At 50.5% G+C, this 20118-nt stretch overlaps 3 protein-coding genes across 3 annotated transcripts; 1 reads left to right on the forward strand and 2 right to left on the reverse strand.

Moving 5' to 3' along the window:
- Nucleotides 1-5370: 5370 nt before the first annotated feature.
- LOC100898109 (uncharacterized) lies at nt 5371-8731 on the reverse strand. The gene is made up of 8 exons (XM_018642098.1): nt 8592-8731; nt 8073-8150; nt 7803-7944; nt 7338-7703; nt 7003-7129; nt 6776-6870; nt 6232-6681; nt 5371-6048 (listed from the first exon to the last, which is right to left on the reverse strand). Exons 1-7 carry the CDS (start codon nt 8642-8644, stop codon nt 6235-6237), a joined length of 1308 nt encoding a protein of 435 aa, XP_018497614.1. The 5' UTR covers nt 8645-8731; the 3' UTR covers nt 5371-6048; nt 6232-6234.
- Nucleotides 8732-11227: 2496 nt separating this feature from the next.
- On the reverse strand, nt 11228-15096 carry Oseg1 (intraflagellar transport protein Oseg1). Its single transcript, XM_003739416.1, has 6 exons — nt 15040-15096; nt 14797-14957; nt 14555-14703; nt 14328-14460; nt 13903-14249; nt 11228-13779 (listed from the first exon to the last, which is right to left on the reverse strand). Exons 1-6 carry the CDS (start codon nt 15094-15096, stop codon nt 11228-11230), a joined length of 3399 nt encoding a protein of 1132 aa, XP_003739464.1.
- Nucleotides 15097-15904: 808 nt separating this feature from the next.
- LOC100898398 (beta-glucuronidase) lies at nt 15905-19958 on the forward strand. The gene is made up of 12 exons (XM_029113286.1): nt 15905-16003; nt 16133-16307; nt 16429-16608; nt 16709-16876; nt 16974-17130; nt 17256-17432; nt 17915-18061; nt 18207-18451; nt 18546-18641; nt 18724-18888; nt 19009-19240; nt 19365-19958. The coding sequence occupies exons 1-12, from the start codon at nt 15999-16001 to the stop codon at nt 19538-19540; spliced, it is 1923 nt and encodes a 640-aa protein (XP_028969119.1). The 5' UTR covers nt 15905-15998; the 3' UTR covers nt 19541-19958.
- Nucleotides 19959-20118: the final 160 nt, after the last annotated feature.

Consider the following 20118-nt stretch of genomic DNA (forward strand, 5'->3'; position numbering starts at 1 on the left):
ATGATTTCTTGAGAACTGCTCCTGATTGGAGAATGAGCTGAGTGACAGTCCGGAGCAAAGAAAACTACCTCTTTCCGGAGTCTCTCCACAGAGATACAAGTGCTTGGTGTCTGATTGGTGTGTGTTTCCGAGATCCCCATACTTTCTCCAAAATTTTCATTTTCAATTTCTGCCGCCTAAAATCGGGTTTGGCCACCCTGTGCGTCGTTCCGGCCTGGAAACACTCCACAACCTAAACTGGCTCAAAGACAAAATAATTATGAATGGCTACCTCAATCTCATAAGAAAGCGACGCTCTCATCCTCCGCTGCCGCAGATCCTCCGATATCCATCACCTGGGTCTGTACTACTGTTGAGAGTCGGTACAGATCGACTACTATTGAAGAACATATCGTAGTTCGCACATGCTCGGAATTTCTCAATAAATACACGACGAAGTCTCCTCGGAGGTTGTTGTCGAGTAACCTCGATGTTCAGGTCCCGTTCTTTGGCTGGATTCTGTTGGCTCGAAGTTCAACGTTATCTAGAAATGCAATAGGTGATGGGCCCAGAGCACATATCCAGAGCACAATCTAAGATCGTTGTTGAGAAAGGATCCTGATCAAGAACAAGAAGATTAACAAGAGGTGGAAATACATAGAAGACATAGCGCAGCCCGGCGCGCGTTGCTGCGCAGGTACGAGTGAGGGAGGAACCTACAATGAACCACTTGATGAACGGGAGTCGTAGATAGACAGGATAGACAGGATACGCCATATAGCTTCATTGCTGCCGATGTATCGTCCCATTTGATATCGTTTTATCTCGTCCACGGGTGCGGACGCTTCACCAACTCCAAAAACTGCCCTATCGCTCCCTTTTGTCACATACTTGCAAATATACTTGATTGATTTCACTGTTCCATGTTCGAACTCCAATGCTTGGAAATGACGATTGGCTCGCTGATACTGGTGCTTGTGGACAAATTTCTTATCGGAGAGTTTGGTTCACGGATAACGAGGTTTTGGAAATCCTAGACCAGTAGTCTCCGCAAGCGGTCGTACAATGAAAGGCGTTGGAGAGGGATCAATCCAGATCGAGAGTCTGATTGAAGGAAAATTAATCCACGCTAAGTTGGTGAACGTACTTCATGTTCCGGGAATCAATCAGAATTCGATGTCAATCGGTGGGCTCACTGATCATGGATGCGAAGCGCGATTCAACCGCGAGGGTCTGAGTGTGATTCGCGAGGGACAAAGTGTGGCGATCGAAGTTCGTGAGGGCGGGGAGAGGCTCTATCGGATGAAATGTAAAGTTTGAGCGAAGAAAGTCTCTCTGCGAAGGCTGTCAAATCCGACGCACAGCCCTTGAATGTATGGCATGAGCGTTTTGGCCACGTGAACTATCAAACAATTAAGGCGACATTCAGGAACGAATCTGTGAGAGGACTCAGCGTTAACAATGAAAGTTTGACTTCTGAAGCAGAGAAGTTCTGCGAAGCTTGCTGTCTAGGGAAGCAGTCGCGCTTGCCAGTCCTTCCCTCGAGCAAGAGATCGAAGACATGCGCTGAATTGATTCACTTCGACATATGCGGACCCATGAGCGTTGAACCCCCACGAAAATGCAGGTGGCTTGCAATCTTCGTGGATGACTGTTGCGATTTCTTGATGGTTCATCCTCTACGAAGCAAAGATGAGATTTATGGAGCTGTACAAGATGTTCTCACTGGAGTTAATTTGTCTGGTCACAAGTGGAGTTGTCTGCGGAGTGATAATGCTCCAGAATTCAAGTCAGCCAAGCTCAATGAATTGCGCAGAAAGTACTTGGTGACTTGGTGAAACATCAATTCACTACGCCCTATGTGCCCGCTCAAAATGGTCGGGTGGAACGACAGAATAGGACGGTGATAGAGTCAGCAAGATCGATGCTCAAGGCAACGGACCTGCCGAAATTGATGTGGGTCGAAGCTATTAAAGCTGCCTGTCACATTCGGAATTGGATTCCCCTTGAGCGTCTGAATTGGAAAACTCTGTATGAGATCTGGTACAACCCAAAACCGTCGGTCACCCATTTGCGAATATGGGGAGGTGTTTGGTACGTCTCCATCGAGAGTCATAAACGTGATAAGCTGGATGCAAAGAGTGAAAGGCGTATCCTTGTCGGGTATGATGAAAAATCCAAGGCCTATCGATTGTGGTTGCCGGGTACGAATGGCGTCAAGATCTCCAGAGATGGTCGTTTTGTCGAATCGGTACCGAAGCGTGTGGCGAATCTTGGTCACAGTGGGAGAGCTGACGATAGCGGTTCTGTGACGGAGACTCCCCCAAACTCTTCTGCGGGCGCAACACTGAGCGGTCGAGCAGTGAGATCGTGGCAAGATTTGTATTCCTCGACATCGCGCAGTCCGGATCCTAAGCGCCTGGAACGTGAAGTGGGCTCCGATCCTACGATGGACTCGATTTGCATGGGTACTTTGTATTGGAGTATCCGTGCACTTTCCGTGAAGCGATGGAGTCCCCCGCCGCAGAACAGTGGGAGAAGGCGGCAGCTGGGGAATACAGTTCTCTGATGTCAAATGGGACGTGGAAACTAGTTGAACCCCCGCAATGTGATAATGTGATTCGGTCCAAGTGGGTCCTCCGAATCAAGTTTCGTCCCGATGGTTCCATGGATCGATATAAGGCCCGTCAGGTCGCGTTGGGCTGTTCCCAAAAAGCAGGAATGTCTTTTATCGACCGTGGCAGCGAATGCTTCGGAAATGGTTCAATGCGATGTCACAACGGCGTTTCTATATGGTGAACTAGATGGAGACATCTACATGTACCAGCCAGGAGGATATGACGACGGGAGTGGAAGAATTTGCAAGCTAGAGAAAGCCCTCTACGGCTTGAAGCAAGCTGCCTTGCAATGGAATAGAAGAATCTCCGCTGTGCTGAAAGTTCTCGGCCTCGAGCCATGTGTACGAGATTCGTGCATCTTCGTGAGGAGGCGTAACAATTTGTTATTTGCCCTCTATGTTGATGACGGGTCATGTATTTCATCCTCCAAGGGAGTGATATGAGAGTTCCTGGAAGAGTTGAGGAAAACTTTCAAAATGACATCAGGGGAAGCCAACTGTTTCATAGGACTCGGGATCAGCAGAGATCGACACCGGAAAACTCTCAAGATTCGCCGGACGGCCTATCTGGAGAGAGTGCTGGAACGTTTCTCCATGATTGATTGCAATCTCACTGGTACGCCTCATGCAATTGATCAGGTGTTGAGGAAGAATGTTGATGAGAATGGCGCGATGCTACAAGCTCATCATGCACCAGTCAGACAATTGATTGGGTGTCCTCTATTTGCTGCGATTGGAACGCGAGCAGAAATCGCCTACATTGTTAACCGGGTGGCTCAATTTTGTGAGTCGCCCTTGAGAGAGCATTGAACGAGTGCCAAGCGAGTCCTGAGATACATACCTGAGAGGTAATCTCGAGCTTGGTGTCGTTTACTCTGGTACTTTGTTAAAGAATCAGCTAATCGCCTACTTTGAGGCAAGCTGGGCTTCGGATTTGGAGTCACGGAAGTCTGTCACTGGAACTTGTCTCATGACGATTGGTGGTATCATCCGGTGGAGATCCAAGAAACAAACTATAGTGACCGATTCTACACGTATTCTGAGTATGTGGCGGCATATACCTGTTCCAGAGATGTTTCTTGGCTGAGAGGTCTGCTGCAGGAGATCATGTGCGTTCAAGAAGATCCTCCTTTGCTCATTTTGGATAATGCTGCGGCCGAGTTGCTAATCTCGAATCCGGTTCTGCACGATCGGACTAAGCATATTGACATGAGGTTCCAAATCGTTCGAGAAAGATACGAGGCGAAGGAACTCTTGGTGGGACATGTGCCATCTGATGATCCATTGGCAGACATGTTCACAAAAGCTCTTCCAGTCGGCAAGTTCGGGCGTATGCGAGATCGGATCAAGATCATGTGACAAAGCACGAGTGGGAGTATTGAAGAACACATCGTAGTTCGCGCATGCTCGTAATTTCTCAATAAATACACGACGAAGTATGCTCGGAGGTTGTTGTCAAGTAACCTCGTTGTTCAGGTTCCAGTCTTTGGCTGGATTCTCTTGGCTCGAAGTTCAACGTTATCTAGAACTTCAATAACTACAGACCTCCCAGGTCAGGACCGCCACACAGCTTCACGTTCACTAACATGTATTGACGATCATCGTCGGAGTCAAGCGATTCCATGTAGGAGTTCATTCCTGCGTGTCCATCGTTTCCCATGCTCCTGCACATCATGCGAACCACGTCGCCCATCGTCAAGTCCCCGAAAGAAGATGTCTGCCGGGAATAGACGAAATCCGATGAGAATTACGAATATTCTGGTTGCTCTCTGGGGCGCTACCTTCTATATCTTCCATCTCGACCGGTTGACCAGAATTCAATGAGCGAACTGTTCTCCGATTCCCACCTGCTTCTTGAAATCTGTCACGATGTTCAAGCGACCGTCGATCAGAGCTCGAGTGAGCGTACAGTTCAGGAACTCGTTTATTCGAGCAGGTGTCAGAGCACAAACGTTACTGAATGAGGCTACAGGCACCGCTTCTAGAAGATCACCAGTAGGGAGATGCATGGCCACGATGAGAACGACAGCGAAGAATTCCATTCCGGCCTTCTTTTCCAAGGTCTTACCTTTCAAACAACATAGACTGATCGGTCGCGGCTCGGAGCTAGGAAAGATCTAGACGAGAATCTACCTCTGGCGAAATTATTCGGATAACTTCGCAATTAAGTCGTGGAAATCAATTTCCCGCGATAGAATTTTCATATGTTGTCGTAGGTGAATAGGTCCGATCGAGTGACCTTCGGTAAATTTGGATAGTCGTTCGATTCGCAGCAATCGGAACGATACTTTTGGCGCCGATTTGCATCGGTCGCCGGTTCCTCCCTGATATTCGAAGTACGGAACACAAAGTAACCACGAGGAACGGGTCATCTCGTGGTGGCACCGCCCACAATCGACCGCGATTTCGAAGTTTCAACAAACTTGATTGGCATTTGTTTAATTATTATTCGATCTTCATCGTTCTCTGGGGGATTCGGTCGACTCGGTACATGCAGTCGAGGCCTCCTTAGAGTCGAGGCTTCGTATGGACGTGAAAAAATTTCGGGAACATCGGTTTGGGGCGTTGAATCAGCGGGAATAATGATCAGTTTTTCAAGACATAGTTTTATTGTATGCATGGATTTCTTGACAATCTTTGGTTTTGATGTACAATGCTCCCCACAAGAGAATGCTCATCCGATCCGAGAACAAAGAGTATCCTCGAGAATCTATTCGGAACCAATCTGTCAGTATCCAGTGAACCCCAGCTGAATCCAGAAATCCAGGCCTCGTGCACAAGCTGCGATATCGGCAACCCCGCTCAGCCGGACAGGCGTCGCAATGTCCAGGAGTCGCATGGGGGCTCGGACCCTCAAGCAAGCACGGGGCCGATATGGTCGGATGGAACTGATGAGGTTTTGAACCTTAGCTAGGGGTACTTGCTCTCACAACAATTCTTACATTGGTAGATTACCCCATTCGAAATTCGCATCTATCCCGGAACTGTACAATTATGCGATACGCACTTTCACCAGAGCATCGCTTAAGTTGAATTGAAAAGGTCACCTCACGATTCTGGTGTAATTCGACCGCCATTGGAAAAGTACGGCAACGAGAACACAAACAAGCCGTCCTTCTGATGACGCGGAGCATCTCCAAAAACCTCGGAGAGGGATTGATTTAAGCATGTCTGACTTCCCTCTTCTCGGGAGCTTCTCGACAGTAAGATCGGCAGAGAACTCAGACAGTCGAATCAATGATGATTATGAGTTTCGTTCGATCAGAAGCAACGAAGTAAGAAGGCTCAATGTGTTTCAGGAGCGTGCGGGTACCGGGATCCGGAAGGCGTGGTCGCGGAGTCATTTTTTTGAGGAGATATCTTTCACGACTCGGTTATCCCACCGCCCCTGACACCGGTCGCCTGTTGCGATCACATCAGCTTCCCTCGAATCTGCAAATTCCTCGCCGCACCTGAGGAGCAAAGTAAGATTGAAACTGACGGCCATGCAATGTCACGCCGAGACTCGTATTGTCCGGAGGAAGACCTACATTCTGGTTTATTCCTCCGGATTTCGCAAATCATGAATCAGCTCCGAAACATTCGGACATCTGTTATCGGCAGCTCATCTCTAAGATTCTGGATGGTGGACGTACCGCTCATGTGAGCCTCCGGTGGACGAATTCATCTTTTTCGATCTTAGGATAACGGATGCAGTAAATTAGCGCTCCCAGCGGGATGAGCTGCAAGACAGCGCCCAATAGGAAAGGCAGTCCTGGGAATACGCCGAGAAAGGCGTTGAAGAGGAGAGACGAGATCACATCTCCCACGGCCGGCACCAATGACTCGCAAGTTGTCCAGAAGGAGAAGACCTTAGTCGCCTCCGAAGGACCGATGATCCGAGAAGCGGCCGTGGAGATGCCAACCGCGGCGGTCCCACCAGGGACTCCGAACGCATAGCCCAAGTAGTAGAGGCTGTCCTTGTAGGCGAACGCTTTGATGGCGTTCTGTATCATGAACGCCACTACTCCGATACAAGCGAAAGCTGGATCAGAAAGTCGGAGGATTCGGCTGAAGATCACGATGCAGGTGGCCGTTGACAGGAGCTGTGGAATGCATATCAAAAATTACATTAGAACGAAGTTTGCGATTTCATATATTTCCGTGTTGTATTACACGGCAAGCGAGCGAGCCTCTCACCTGGAATATGCCGAAGGCTGCCGTTATGTTCGAAAAATGAGTTGGAGACCAGTTGTAGCGTTTCCGCGTGTAGTAGTAGTTGATGTTCCTCGCAGCTGTTGGAGGTCAGAATGATAGGGTTAACCTATAGGCCGAGACTCATAGATATTCCCTTTAATGTCGAGCTCGTGCACAAAAATGCCGCGGAAAAACAGATCGTATGGAGATTTCGGAGGAAATCAACTCACTTTCACTGTTGAACAAAACGAACCACATGGAAACCATCAAAAGCAAGAGTTTTTTCCGATTCTTGCCCGGTCGCGGCCTGAAGACCGCCTTGAAGCCTTCGGTGAGGTTGTCAACTCGACAGAGGTCCTGAAATTCCGAGGGGGTAACTTCAGCTCAGACTCCGATTCGTCTTGAGCCATTTCGCTCGGTCAGTAGGGACCAGAGCGCGGCCTCGAGTTCGAAATAGCGTGACGACAGCCTATCGTGGAAACACGTCGCGCAACCAAGGTTGACCTTCTCGTGATGAAGTGCGACAACAGCGGTAGAAGGTTGGCACAACACAACATAAACCGACCTGTATGAGTTCGGAGCGAGCCGCGTTTCTAATCTCGTCCGAGAGAGGAATGGCCGCCCAGAGATAGATGAGGCACGTAATGAGAAGAATGGCAGAAACCACGAAAACCGAAAAGTGTTTCTCGTTGGCGAGCGCGAAGATTTGTCCTCCGATGAACATTCCCAGCTGGAATCCTAAAGTCATCGCTGTTATTATAACGGCGAATCTCATCGTTTTCAGACTATCCGCTGAGTTCCGAGCTGCGTGGGAGTAGACGGAGGCGCAGGTTATCACGAGACCACCGGTGAAACCGTTGGGGATTGCGCACAACACGGTGAAGACAGTAAGTATCGAGGGCGTTGAAGTGGTGACGACAGTCAGCAGATCCTGGCGAATGCAGTAGATCAGGGATACGTACAACAGTCCGGTACGGAGGAGAGCAACGAGTAATGCGAGATGGATAGAGGCAGAAGATGTTATTCTTACTTGAAGGCACCCTCCGGCCGTCGCTATCATCAACGGAACCTTCAGGCCGTAAATATCGGCGAAGGGGGATATGAAAATACTCAGGAGTCCCGCAGGAATGAATTGCACCAAAAAGAGGAAAAGATTGTACAGGTTCGCTGATCTGTAAGGGAATTCCTGATTGTATTTTACCGATGCAATGCATAATGACTGAGTTTTCTCCCTCAAATGAGCTCACTATCCTCGAATTCTCGGTCGGACTTTTCGCGAGTTCCGTGCTCCATGTCTTACCTTGTAATGGCGGTTTTGATCGGATCCTCGTTATCTCTATTGAGTATGTCGTGGCAGAGGGATTCATTGAAGTCGAACCTGCGGAGGGAAGAAAAACCTGAATGATCGATACCTCAATTCTCTCAGCTATCAAGATTCGCTCTCCCAATGCTCCTTTATCGCGCGAGCGTATAAATGCAGGGACCGCCTGTCGCTGCATTTCAAAGCCCTGGCGCTTCCGCACATCATGGGGTCTTTGATGGAGGGAGTGAGCTCAGCGTACGTCTCCCGCTCGGGATCGAGCTCCCATTCAGAAAAGCCCCGGTCAGGTTCGACCGCCCTTCAGCCATCCCATTCAACGTTTGGGGCGCTGTGCTTCGGAGCAAAATTAAATGACGTAAAGGAGCGATACCCGAGATGTCATAATGATGCGAACACGACAAGCGGCTGACAAATCCCTTATGTGTCCCGGGAACTTCAGATCGACATAAGTCTTCAACTCGCTATGGAAAATATTATTCGGAATAAGCAGAAACTCACCTTGCCCAGCACGCCTTATGCAGGAACCAATCCTGGGTGATGACTAGACGCATGGAATACGAAATTGAATACACGAACAAGAATAGCTCCAGGCGAAGTCCCGAAATGAACTGGAGCCAATTCGTATCAGGAGCCGGTGCTTCGTTGGCGGATAATTCGTCCTCCTCGTACCCTTCATCCTGGGACATCGATTCGTTAGAACACTTGCAAGAGTCCAGAGCACTTGGTCAATATCGCGAATATTATTCGCTCCCCCGTGCGCATGGAGTGAGTGAAAATCATAATGCGGATTCAAGTGCGTGAAAGCAACCAAGGTGTCTCATGAGAATCCGAACCATCATCGACATCCGACGATCAAGCTCCACCTCACGAGTACGTCGTCAAGTGCCGAATGCACACCGGCCTCGAGAAGCGGTGAGTTGCTGTTGAGATCCGAGCGCAAGCTAGCTCCGCATCCGCAACCACACCCGACTCGGTTTCTCGAAGGGACGTCGCCCTTCACGGGGCGCGAAGGCAACTTCAATGTGCATCCGCTTCGGTATTTATTCCACAGAATCAAACGGTCAAATTCGCGAGAGTCAGCTCCCGGAACGAAATGCAAAAAGCAGTCAAGATGCTCTCAAGAAGCTAGAACTCAAAGTAATTGGTCTTTCCGCCGACATACTTTTACAGGTGATCTGTAGGGCTGACGCAAGGGATTCACTTCATTCGCGAGCTCCATTCTGATTTCGTCTAGCCGTATTTTTTTCGACAAGTTTAATCTCAGTTTTCGGTGTTCTTCATCATCTGCAACGTAGTTTCCGCTTCAAACTCGACATACAGAGCGAATCAGACAGTGAGATATTTTTCTACTCATTCGGGCTCCGGTCGGATTGTCGTGCTGCCCAATGATCGACTGAGCGATGGACCGCCCTCCCGGAGGGAGTCATTGCCGCAAGTTCCCGAGAACTTAGGAGAATTCAAAATGCTCCATTGCAGTCATCTGTTGCAATCGACGGATGGACAAACCCCGGAAACCGAGCCGGAACGCGGCCGGGGCGATAAACTGATTGTGATGCGAGACGAAAGAGCTGAACAGATTCCATGAAGACTCTATGAATGCCTCGGAAGCAGCAAACAGCTGCCAAGGATCCTGACCGTACCGTCAAGTTCAGCGAGTGAGAGCTCTCTGCGCAGAACGGTCTGTTCCTGGTGGTTGCCAAACCGTCCTGATTATCGCATGCATGCGAATCGACGCCAGTCCGGAACTCACGAGAAACCCGTGCCGAACTCCATTATCTGCGTAGTTGTTTGAGGACTCCGAAACGATGAACGGCCGAACCACTACTAAGAGTTTCGCTTGCATCGATTTGGACGTTCTCGCGAAGTCACAGACGTTCACAACTTACTTCTTCATCAGGGCTCTGTGTCAGCGGCCGATGCGCCATGACCCGGAGAACTTGGCTCGCAAGTCGGAAACACTAGAGACTCGGCTCTCCCGGTCGAGATTTGCGCTCCAAATATCTGTAGAAACACTTCAGCGATCTAGAGAGACTGTTGCTGCTGCTTTCTGTCTGTCAGCCAGGGAGCACAGCCATGTTTGTTGAGTAGAGAAGGGGAGGCGAGGAGAGTGGAATTCGAACGAAGCCCGCCAATGGGAGCAACTCCGGGCTCCGCTAGGGCATGATAGTCTCTCCGAGAGCTCGGGGCCGATCATAGAAGAGATCTGGAACTTCAAGTGGAATATCTTTCCCATCCCAGTATCCGCGACCTACGACACAGCCGACGCCCGCAGAGATGTAATGCCTGCTGACTCGGTGAGTCTGAGTGAAATCGCCGCACGGAGCGTGATGCTCGCGTCGACGGTGGGCCGTCTCCGCGCGTGACCGATTCAGCTTTCTGCTGCGGATCGGATTCCCGCCACAGTGGATGCACGGAGGAAGCCAATCATGAACACTGTTTCAAAGTCGGACGGAAATATGAGCACGAGACGGTGATCATGAACACAGATATTCCACATCCGGAGCTCAGGTGTATGGCGCGGAGAGGCTTGCCGCCGGGACCAGAACTTCAGCAGAGTCTATTGCTAATTACAGGAAGCCCCCTCAGTCACGAGAAGCTCAGTTCGCCGTTCGAAAGCCTACGGGTAACCAAGACGCAGGCGTTCTGAGCTTAACTCGGATCACGGCAGAAAGGACTGAGAACTTATCGAAAGTTTTCGTCGGGCTCCAGCGCGGAGTGTGAGAATATCTATCCTCGGAATAAATGTGGAGGAGGGTCGGAAACCATTCGAGATCACGCTGCTCTTGAAGTGCTGGTCCTTCGACAACCGGGACCAGGCGCTCGGAGGATTCGGCTGCTTTGACGTCCTCACGACGGCTTCTCGAGTTCAGTGTGAGCTCTATTCTGCTCCTGGAAGGATCATCAGCTTCGATTCGAAACCTGCTCCCTTCTGTCTCCGATCGTCCACGTGGCGCATTCCTAACCGCCAATTCGACGGTCCAGGACCGGATTGAAGTCCGAATTATCACGCATCGGACCTTCCTATCTCAGCTTTCGAATTCAGAAATTTTCTCGATTGAGAGAGCACAAGAAACACGACCGGAACTTGGAGATACCGAGAAAATTTTATTCACATAGTAGAACGTTATCTACCATCAGCTCGAAACTTCAGTGGCAGACGAGTCGCTTGGGGTCCTGCAGAAGGGACAGTGTCCATACTGCAGAGTACTCATTTCGAAATCGTCGCTAGCGAACAAATTGTAACAGCCCCTACAATAACACACCGGCACGTTTGGCATGACGTTCAAGTAGTAATCGGGTTTGCGTTTTCCTTCCCGTGGCACAACGATGACCGCTCTCGGACTCAGCTGATGACCGCCCGTCTGAACGACGCGGTATTCCGCATCTCGGAAAAGTTTTCCGGCGCTCAACGCCGCCGTAAAGTCGTCATCGCCCATGGTGACATCCTTCAAGGGTACCACCGGTAGAACTTCGAATGTGATCATCGAGAAAATGAATGGCTGGCCGCACTGGAGACATTGATTATTTTTCGCGAGCGCCGGATTCATGCTCGAGCACGCGTAGCATGGCAACTCGGTTTCTTCCGCGTCGGCGAAGGCCTTGCTCCGACTTATGATTGAATGGATGGCCACCGATTGTCTGAGCTCGTTGTTACGAGGTTGGAGGAGATTCTGTAGTTTCGTATAAATGGTCCGCGCGACCTTAAATGCTCCCATCGCGGTACATTGTTTAGTGAGCGCTATCAGGACGTTGCATCTCGACACGGAATCGATCGAGTTCAGAGTCGCTTCTTCGTTGACAAGATAGCGAGAGATGAAGAATAATGTGTGAGCCGGGTGGACCGTGAACGGATCCACAATGTAGCGGTAGATGAAGCTGTAGGCGAAGAAGACCCTCGCCATTTTCATCAACTTATCATATTCCGCCTCGTTGAATTTCTCTTGAGATCCGAGATGCTGAGCGATCTGAAAATAGTACCAGCTGACATCAGTGAAGCGCTCCTCGTCGACGGCGTTGTCGAGGAGTTGTTCGAGAACTCGGAGCGCTTCTTTGGGTCTCCCGGCGTTCTGGAAGGCTAATTGCGCCTCGATGAACTTATCGTCTTCTGCCAGCCAGTTGGCTCGCTTGAAATGAACCCCCTTCTCGACGTCGTCCCCTCTCCGGCGCGCGATCTCGAGTGCTTTGTCCCAGAGCGCGGTGTCGCAATAGACTTCCAACAACAGGTCCTCGTCGCTGAGCTGCTCGAATATCCGGACGCAGAGCTTCACCTGATCGATGCTCTTCAGATACTGGGCGCAGAGCAGCAGTTGCTCACGATCTTTCGACGCATCCAAGTCTTTCAATATGTTCCAAATGCGGTCTTGCTGATCGTTTCGAGCCAAAATCTTTATAGCGCTCACCGTGTCGCCGGCCGCGAGGAAGAGCTCGACGGCGTTCTTCGAGTCATTCATTCTCTGAGCCCATTGTGCTCGTCTCAGAATCGCGCTCCGGTTCTTCGAAGACCGCGCCCGATCCAATATATTGAGGTCGGAGGCCATGGCGTCTATGGCATCTTGGAGTTGGGCGCTCGTTCCTTCGATCCGGGACGCTTCGACGTATTGTTTGAGGAGCCGAGACGTAATCAGGAACTTCTGCATTGCGATATCGGTTTCGCTTTCGGCTGCCTTCAGAATCAGACAAGCCGAATAGTTCCTGGTCCTTTGAGCGATCTTCCGCAGGACGTGAAAATTATCGGATTTGCTCGCTACCTCTTGGAGTTTTTTCCAGTTCGTCTTCGAGACTCCGAGACAGCACATCTCGTACGCTGTCTGAACACTTTCCTTCAGAGCTGAATCGATCGCCACCCCTAAGGCCAAGCGGAACGTAATCATCGTGTTGTATTGCAGACAAAACGCGTTATTCCCGCTAAGACCCACGACGAAACCTTCGAATGCGAGCGAGGAAGCGGAGTTGTTCGCCGCGAGGCGAACACACAAGTTCTGATTTCCCGAATACGAATAGAGGTCCTGGAGTTGAGTGCTGCAAGCAACGCTGGCCGCCGAGTCTTTGACTTCGAATATCGCGGTCTTCTTGCTGTCTTTTCTGTTGTACACCCTCAGATCGCCGCTGTCGTCCACCGTCGCGATTCTGTCTCGATACGCCGTGCAATCGAGACAACGAACGCCCAGACTCTGTTTATTGAGAACTTGCAATGCGACCGAGTTGTTCAGATAGACGAGGACAACGCTGCCGTCCTTGCAGCCCACCAGAAGGCCCTCCCGAGATCTCGCCCCACCGATAGTTTTGATGTACCGAATGGGCGCCGACATCGTCCACTGGCGCTCGACGTTGCCGTCGAGATTCAACGATTGCAGAATGCGATCCTGGCACAGAACCAGGTTGTCGGAGCAGATCACCAATAAGCTACACTCGACCTTCATGTTGAGCTTCTTCTTGACCTTGTAGTGCATCGCCTCTGCCTGCTCGTAGATTATGACGCGCTCGGCCAATTGGACTGCGAGATTATCCTTGTAGATGGCCAGTTTACGCACCACGTCCCGGCACTTGATGCGTACCTTCTCTCCTGTGACCATGTGCTGAATAACGACGTGCGTCATGTTCTCCCGGAACGCGTAACGTTCCCTGTATAGACTGTGGACAGTCGCCAAGCCCAGCTGCACGAGGGCGATCGTGCCGTCATTGCTACCTGTTTGAGAGTGAACGCTCGTACACGTAATCCATTCCGTACGGAGCTGGGAGCTATTTTTACATTGTTCCATGTCCATTTCTATTTTTCAACTTAAAAGGAGGGCCTGCGAATTCGTCTCACCGATAGCCACGTTGTGGGTGTCCTTGTCCGGAATGACATCGCAACACCAGATCCATCCTTTTTGCTCGCACAGGGGGCCGCCCAGATGGACCCCTTCGCGACTGAGAACGGACAATGCATTGTTCGAGCCGCCGAGAACGAGGAAATTGTTCCCGAAATATTTCATAAAGAGGGTGTCGAAGCCAAGTGGGCGTTCTTTCGTCACCATACGACCGTTCAATGTGTAGAACGATAGGGTCTGCGTCCAATCGGCGATCGCTAAATCGAACTCGTCGTCCGCCGGGGGACAAAAAGCGACTCCCCAAACCTCACTCGGCCTCTCGATCTTCAGAACCTCGTCTCCGGCTCTGGAATTTTCCATTTCGTTGAGAAAGACTCCGTGGCAAATACGCAATCGAGCCCCCATGCCTCTCGCTGCAACCTACCGCGTCCGGACAGAGACGATGCCGCTTGCGAGGCCGATCGCGAAGCAAGATCCGTCTTGTTTCCAGCTGCAGCTCGTTATCCGAGACGTGACTCGATGCTTTGTCACGGATTTCTGCTCCCAACTCCAAATCCCTGGGGATTCGATATGGATAACGAAAACTTGGTTTCGGCGGATACAAAGGCTCTAAGTTCGGTTTTTTTTTCGGAGAAGGTCGCGAGTACGCACCAAAGTCTCCGGATGCGCAACTCAGGAGCTGATGCGTCACTGGATTGTGTGCCAGACATTGGAGGGAGTCCGTGTGAGAATATTTCAGAATTCCTTCTAGTTGCGGCGTCCAAATGATGACCATTTTGTCGGCTCCGCCGGACGCGAACCTTGAATCGAGGAACCGCGGCGTTTTTTTAGGAGTTCCAACAGGGGATAAGGCTTGTCATACCATGTATCGGGAAAGCGACATTCTCACGGACCTTTGACCATCGGAAGCATACGAAAGACAATAAACGAAGTCTTTGTGTCCTTTGAGAGCGTCCACATGCTGTCCTGTTTCTGTGTCGTAAACCAAAACTCTGTTGCCGGCGGCGACGATAAGACGTTTGCCTCCCGGCTCGAAACATACATCGTAAATAACCTGCGGAGAATCGATGTTCGGATAGATTTGGGCAAGATCCGAGAATATCGGGGAATTCGGGAATTTTCCGGGCGACTCCTACCTGCTCGTTGTTTTCCGTGTCTTTGACGCTATCCTGCCAGAGGACACTAGTTCGCATTTTGAAAAGCTAGGGCAAGAAACGAACCCCGCCGATTCGAGGTCGCTAGGGGATGTTGGTCGAGCGGCGCTTATTTTCTGTTGTGGAGTCGGCGGCTCCAAAGAGGGACGAGCGTCGCTATGGCAGCCTTCAAAATAGACTACCTAACCACCAACCCACTTATCCGCTCACGCACTCACGAGCAACTTCGAGAGATTAAATGCTCGTCTTTCGGCTTGATTGATACTGCCTTTTAGACATGCCGACTCTGCATGGAATGCTTCGATTCGCATTCAGCGGAAAATATGATAGCGCTTGCTTCGCGCGGGGATCTGATCTACCTTTTGGATCAGTTTCGTAACACACTGAATGATTCTTTCATAAGGAATTATGGAGTGTGAGTACTCCACGGGAAGTTGTCGGTGGAAAGATTCCTCAGACTTTTCCCATTCATAGAGATGCTCGTGATGAATGATATCCACGGGAACCCCAACAAAGAGAACCCAGAGTCGATTGAGTATTCGGAGATCTCTTCCCTCTATCTCATCTTTGGCCCCGCCTTGGCATCTCCGCAGTCCCTGTCAATCTTCTCGCCATTCCGCGATTGGACTTGGGATAGAGCTCGCGCAACGCGTCCTCCACATTTCGAATCAGGAAGCGCGTCTCTTCCGCCCCGAGCCCCCAAATTTGGAAGCGTGTGGGAGCCGGGAGTCAAGATCTCTTTATCGATCAAATGAGTGTATTGTTCAAGTTTTTGACCATTCAATCGTCCGGCGGCTTCCCTCGAGCAAATCTACCTATCTCGATCCATCTCATCTTTGAGCGTCTCCTCGTCACAATCGAGCAGAGCATTATCGACGGCATCGTGGTTCGTTCAGCCTCGACGCACCGAATCACATCGCAGAAATCCGCCATCGCGAGGAATGAGGTTAGAAATTGTTTGCTAGACGAAAATTCAGGCTTGCTTCCGCCAACAGCGTCGACTCCACCCCGAGGCTACTGTCTGTAGTGAAGAGCTCCTCGCCAATTGTCGATTGATAAAACATGTTCTCGGTAGAGTCGTCGTTCTCTCGGCGCTATGCTTCGGCTGCTGCCAGGCTCTGCTCTATCCCAAGGAGACTCCTTCGCGAGATGTCCGACGTTTGGACGGAATTTGGAAGTTTAAGCTCGCGCCAATCGATGACCCAAACAGAGGATTCGTAGATTATTGGTTCAAGCGTGACTGGGATAAGGTGAGATAAATTGAAGACAGAGATTAATACCTACAAAATTACCACAAGTAATTGTAAGAGGTCGTGACAGAGACTCTGAATAATTTTTGCGAAATACGTAATCAAGGCTCTGTTCGTGTAGTTCGCTATACCGTACGAACCGATAGCAGTTCCCGCCAGCTACAATGATTTGACCCAGAACGCCGCTGTGAGAGATCATGTCGGCAATGCATGGTATCAGCGGAATTTCTTCGTACCATCTCATTGGCGGAGCAAACGTGTCGTTCTCAATTTCGGCAGTGTGCACTACAACGCTGTTGTGGTGAGTCTCCCGAGTCGCGAGTCTCTGCTACAGGGACTCGAATATGATGCTATTCCCCCGAGATACCCGATTCGATCCGCCTACGCCGACCGAATTTCAGTACGTCAATGGCGTCAAGGCCATGGAACATACGATTGGGCATCTTCCGTTCGAAGCTGAAGTAGGGAGTCATCTGAATCCTGTCGAGTCCCCCGACAACCTCATCACGGTGGTCATCAACAATACGCTGACTTTATACACCCTGCCTCAGGGCTCGCTCACGCTGAAGGTAGGAGGCGAAAATCCGACAGGATACTCGAGAGCTACGAGCGCTGATAATGCGAGCTCGGAATTTCATACTCCTCGAATCGTATTGATTGCCACAGATCAACGATACGGACTACCCACCATTTTACTACAAGAACGTCGGGAATTTTGATTTCTTCAATTACGCTGGCATCCACCGGGGAGTGTTCCTCTACTCCACAGAAAAAACCTTCATTTCGGATGTGTTGATTCGGACGGAGGAGGCCAACGAGAAACGTCAGACGAGCTGCTCATTCCCCCATACTTACCATACTATTCGGATGTAGAAAATATCATTCTTATCCCATCGTCAAATCAGATATTATCCTCCTGCCCTGACTCGGAGTTCCCTCATTGAGCAGAGTCAGCGATCTCCGTCAATGTGACCGTCTCCGGGAAAGACGCATCTAGAACTAGTTGTGATATCATCATCCTGAACAAGGGAGGTCGAAAAGTGAATTCGATGTCTGCTTGTTCGGGTCGCATCCTCATGGAAAACGCAACACTTTGGTGGCCCTATACACACAGCTCGATACCAGGTGAGCAAATTCCGAAAAGACTGATTCGACTCAGTCGTCGCGCAAGTATTGATTACGTGTGGAAATCCCGAGTCCGTTCCGAAACCCGGATCATCGATCCGCAATCAGAACTCTCGTCGTAATAGCATGTGTGCAAAGTCAAGTATGATCGTTTGGAACATTGAAAACACTCAATTCAACGAAAAGTCATAACTCGCTCTTGAACTAATCGAGGGAGCCTCGCTTCCATCCAGCGTATTTGCTGAATATTTTCTCCTGGAACCATAACGGCAGTCGAGGGGCTCGGCTGCATTTGGGAAGAGATTCAGCCCTCAGCTCCGAGCATCAATGCAGGCGCAGAGGGAATTTGTTGACAATCTATGCGTAGCATCATGCGTTCCATAAGAGATACGCCTTCCGTACGCACACGGACTCTCTTGTTCTCGACAACAAAGGCGGACTGAATGCAGGAGACGACCTAACGGAGGATTCCACACTCACAGGTTATCAATACACTCTGATTGTCTCCCTCCGTATAACGAGTGGGGTAATCGGCGACGTCTATCCCGTGAAATTCGGTATCCGAACCGTGGTGACATCCAACAACCAAATACTGCTGAACGGGAAACCGTTCTATTTCACCGGTTTCGGTAATACTCGGCGACTCTGTCCCAGGATTTCGAGCGATTTCGTTTCACATCTCAGAACTCGAGCTGCGGGGAACGTAATTCTCCAGAACTCGAAGTACCTTTTTTGCTTTGTCTCCTCCCCCGACCGTTCTAAACGAATCAATAGGCAAACACGAAGATGCAGACGTGCGAGGCAAAGGACTCGATTTACCGCTGATAGTCAAGGACGTCAATCTGATGAAATGGCTGGGTGCGAATTCATTCCGAACGTCGCATTATCCGTACTCGGAGGAACTCATGGACATGTGCGATGAGATGGGAATCGTCGTCATCGATGAATGTCCCGCCGTTGGTCTCGAGAGCTTCAATGACGTTGTCTTGGCGCTTCACAAAAACGCCCTCATAGAACTCGTGAGCTCCGTATTCCTCTGCTCTTATTTTCTCTCTACGCTCGAGGTATTTCCATGCGATCGTGGCCAATTTTTTGTTTCTCCTTTTGCTTCAGATATCTCGAGACAAGAATCGACCGTCGGTTTTCATGTGGTCCATCGCGAATGAGCCGCAATCGAATCAACCGGCCAGCGAAAGATATTTCTCTGAGGTTCGATATTCTTCGCAGTTCATCCGATGCGAATTCGGAGGCGATCCTTCCGGGAATCCAAATCCACTCTCCTCCCTTGCAGATAGCAAAGCTGGTGAAGAGTCTTGATGAATCGCGGCCCGTGACAGCGGCCATCAATCAGAACCCCTCGCTCGAATTCGCAGCTCAATTCCTGGACGTGATCATGTTCAACAAATATGCCTCTTGGTACAGCGACGCGGGCGCGCTGGAAGTCGTCCGGCGACAGGTCTCTCAACCACATTCCGGACTCTATCTGAAGTTCTCATGAGAATCAAGCGATCTCCCGCTAGTTTGGGGACTTCGATGCGGCTGAAGGGTCTTATTCGCGTCTATTCGCGTCGTTCAGGTCATCAATACGGGTAGGCGATGGCTTGCCAAGCACAACAAGCCCGTAATGATGAGCGAATATGGGGCCGACACAGTACCCGGACTGCACGCATCTCCCGCATGGATGTTCAGTGAGGACTATCAGACTGAGCTGATCATGGAACACCACCGAGCGTTCGACGATCTGCGGGCGCAAGGCGGTTTCGTCGGCGAACACATTTGGAATTTCGCAGATTTCATGACGGCTCAAGGTGGAAATTAGCGACGATCATACATACATGATGTATCGGTCCATCGCGAGTTTTTATTCACGGGGAACGTCCCGAGCCGCCGTGCTTTGATCGCATGGTGAAGCTCTCAATGAAAAACTTCCAGGTCTCACTCGAGTATTCGGAAACCGGAAGGGTATACTCACGCGGGAACGTCAGCCTAAAGCCGCAGCCCGAGTCATCCGCTGCCGTTACCGAACCATTGGGAATCTCACCAGGAACGATGACTCGTTCTACTGTCCAGTGACCGCGACGCAACGGCACCCACACACGGAGTTCTAGAGCAGCTGTCCTACGAGGCGCTGCGAGCAATGAGTTTCCCTCACCGGTATCCTTGAACGCTCTTCTGCGGAGGCAACCGCCCTCAGATCGAGCGGCAAGTTTCCTGAGATTATATCGGAGGGGTCTCTGCACGTCGTAAGGTGCCTGTAAGTCGCCTGGGCTCGTACTCATTATGCTGCGGAGGTGAATAACTTACGACCGGCACTTTCAGGGCTTATGCGAGCCGTTACACCCGCGGTATCAATACACATCACGTCATCTGGGAAAACATCGGTGACAGCATCACTTCCTCGATGACGTTACTCTGAGCACAGGAAAGGGAAGATCGGCCAGGGATTCCAGCCTGCGAGTATTCACCGATTCGAAATTTGTTCGTCCCGCTATTCGCGCGATTTCGGGGTGGTATTCGAGACCGGAGCGACATGTTGATCTCTCTGAATCCATTCAGGGGCCCGACTCGAGTGACAATGAATATAAATGCCAATAAAAAGGCATATGCTCGTATCCGTATTCCGAATTCCGGACCGCATTGGAACATGGGGAATCCTTAGACTTTGAGAGCATAGATCGCTGTCGGG

The sequence above is a fragment of the Galendromus occidentalis genome, unplaced genomic scaffold (assembly GCF_000255335.2).
Source record: "Galendromus occidentalis unplaced genomic scaffold, Mocc_1.1 scf7180000076522, whole genome shotgun sequence".
Classification (NCBI taxonomy): domain Eukaryota; kingdom Metazoa; phylum Arthropoda; class Arachnida; order Mesostigmata; family Phytoseiidae; genus Galendromus; species Galendromus occidentalis.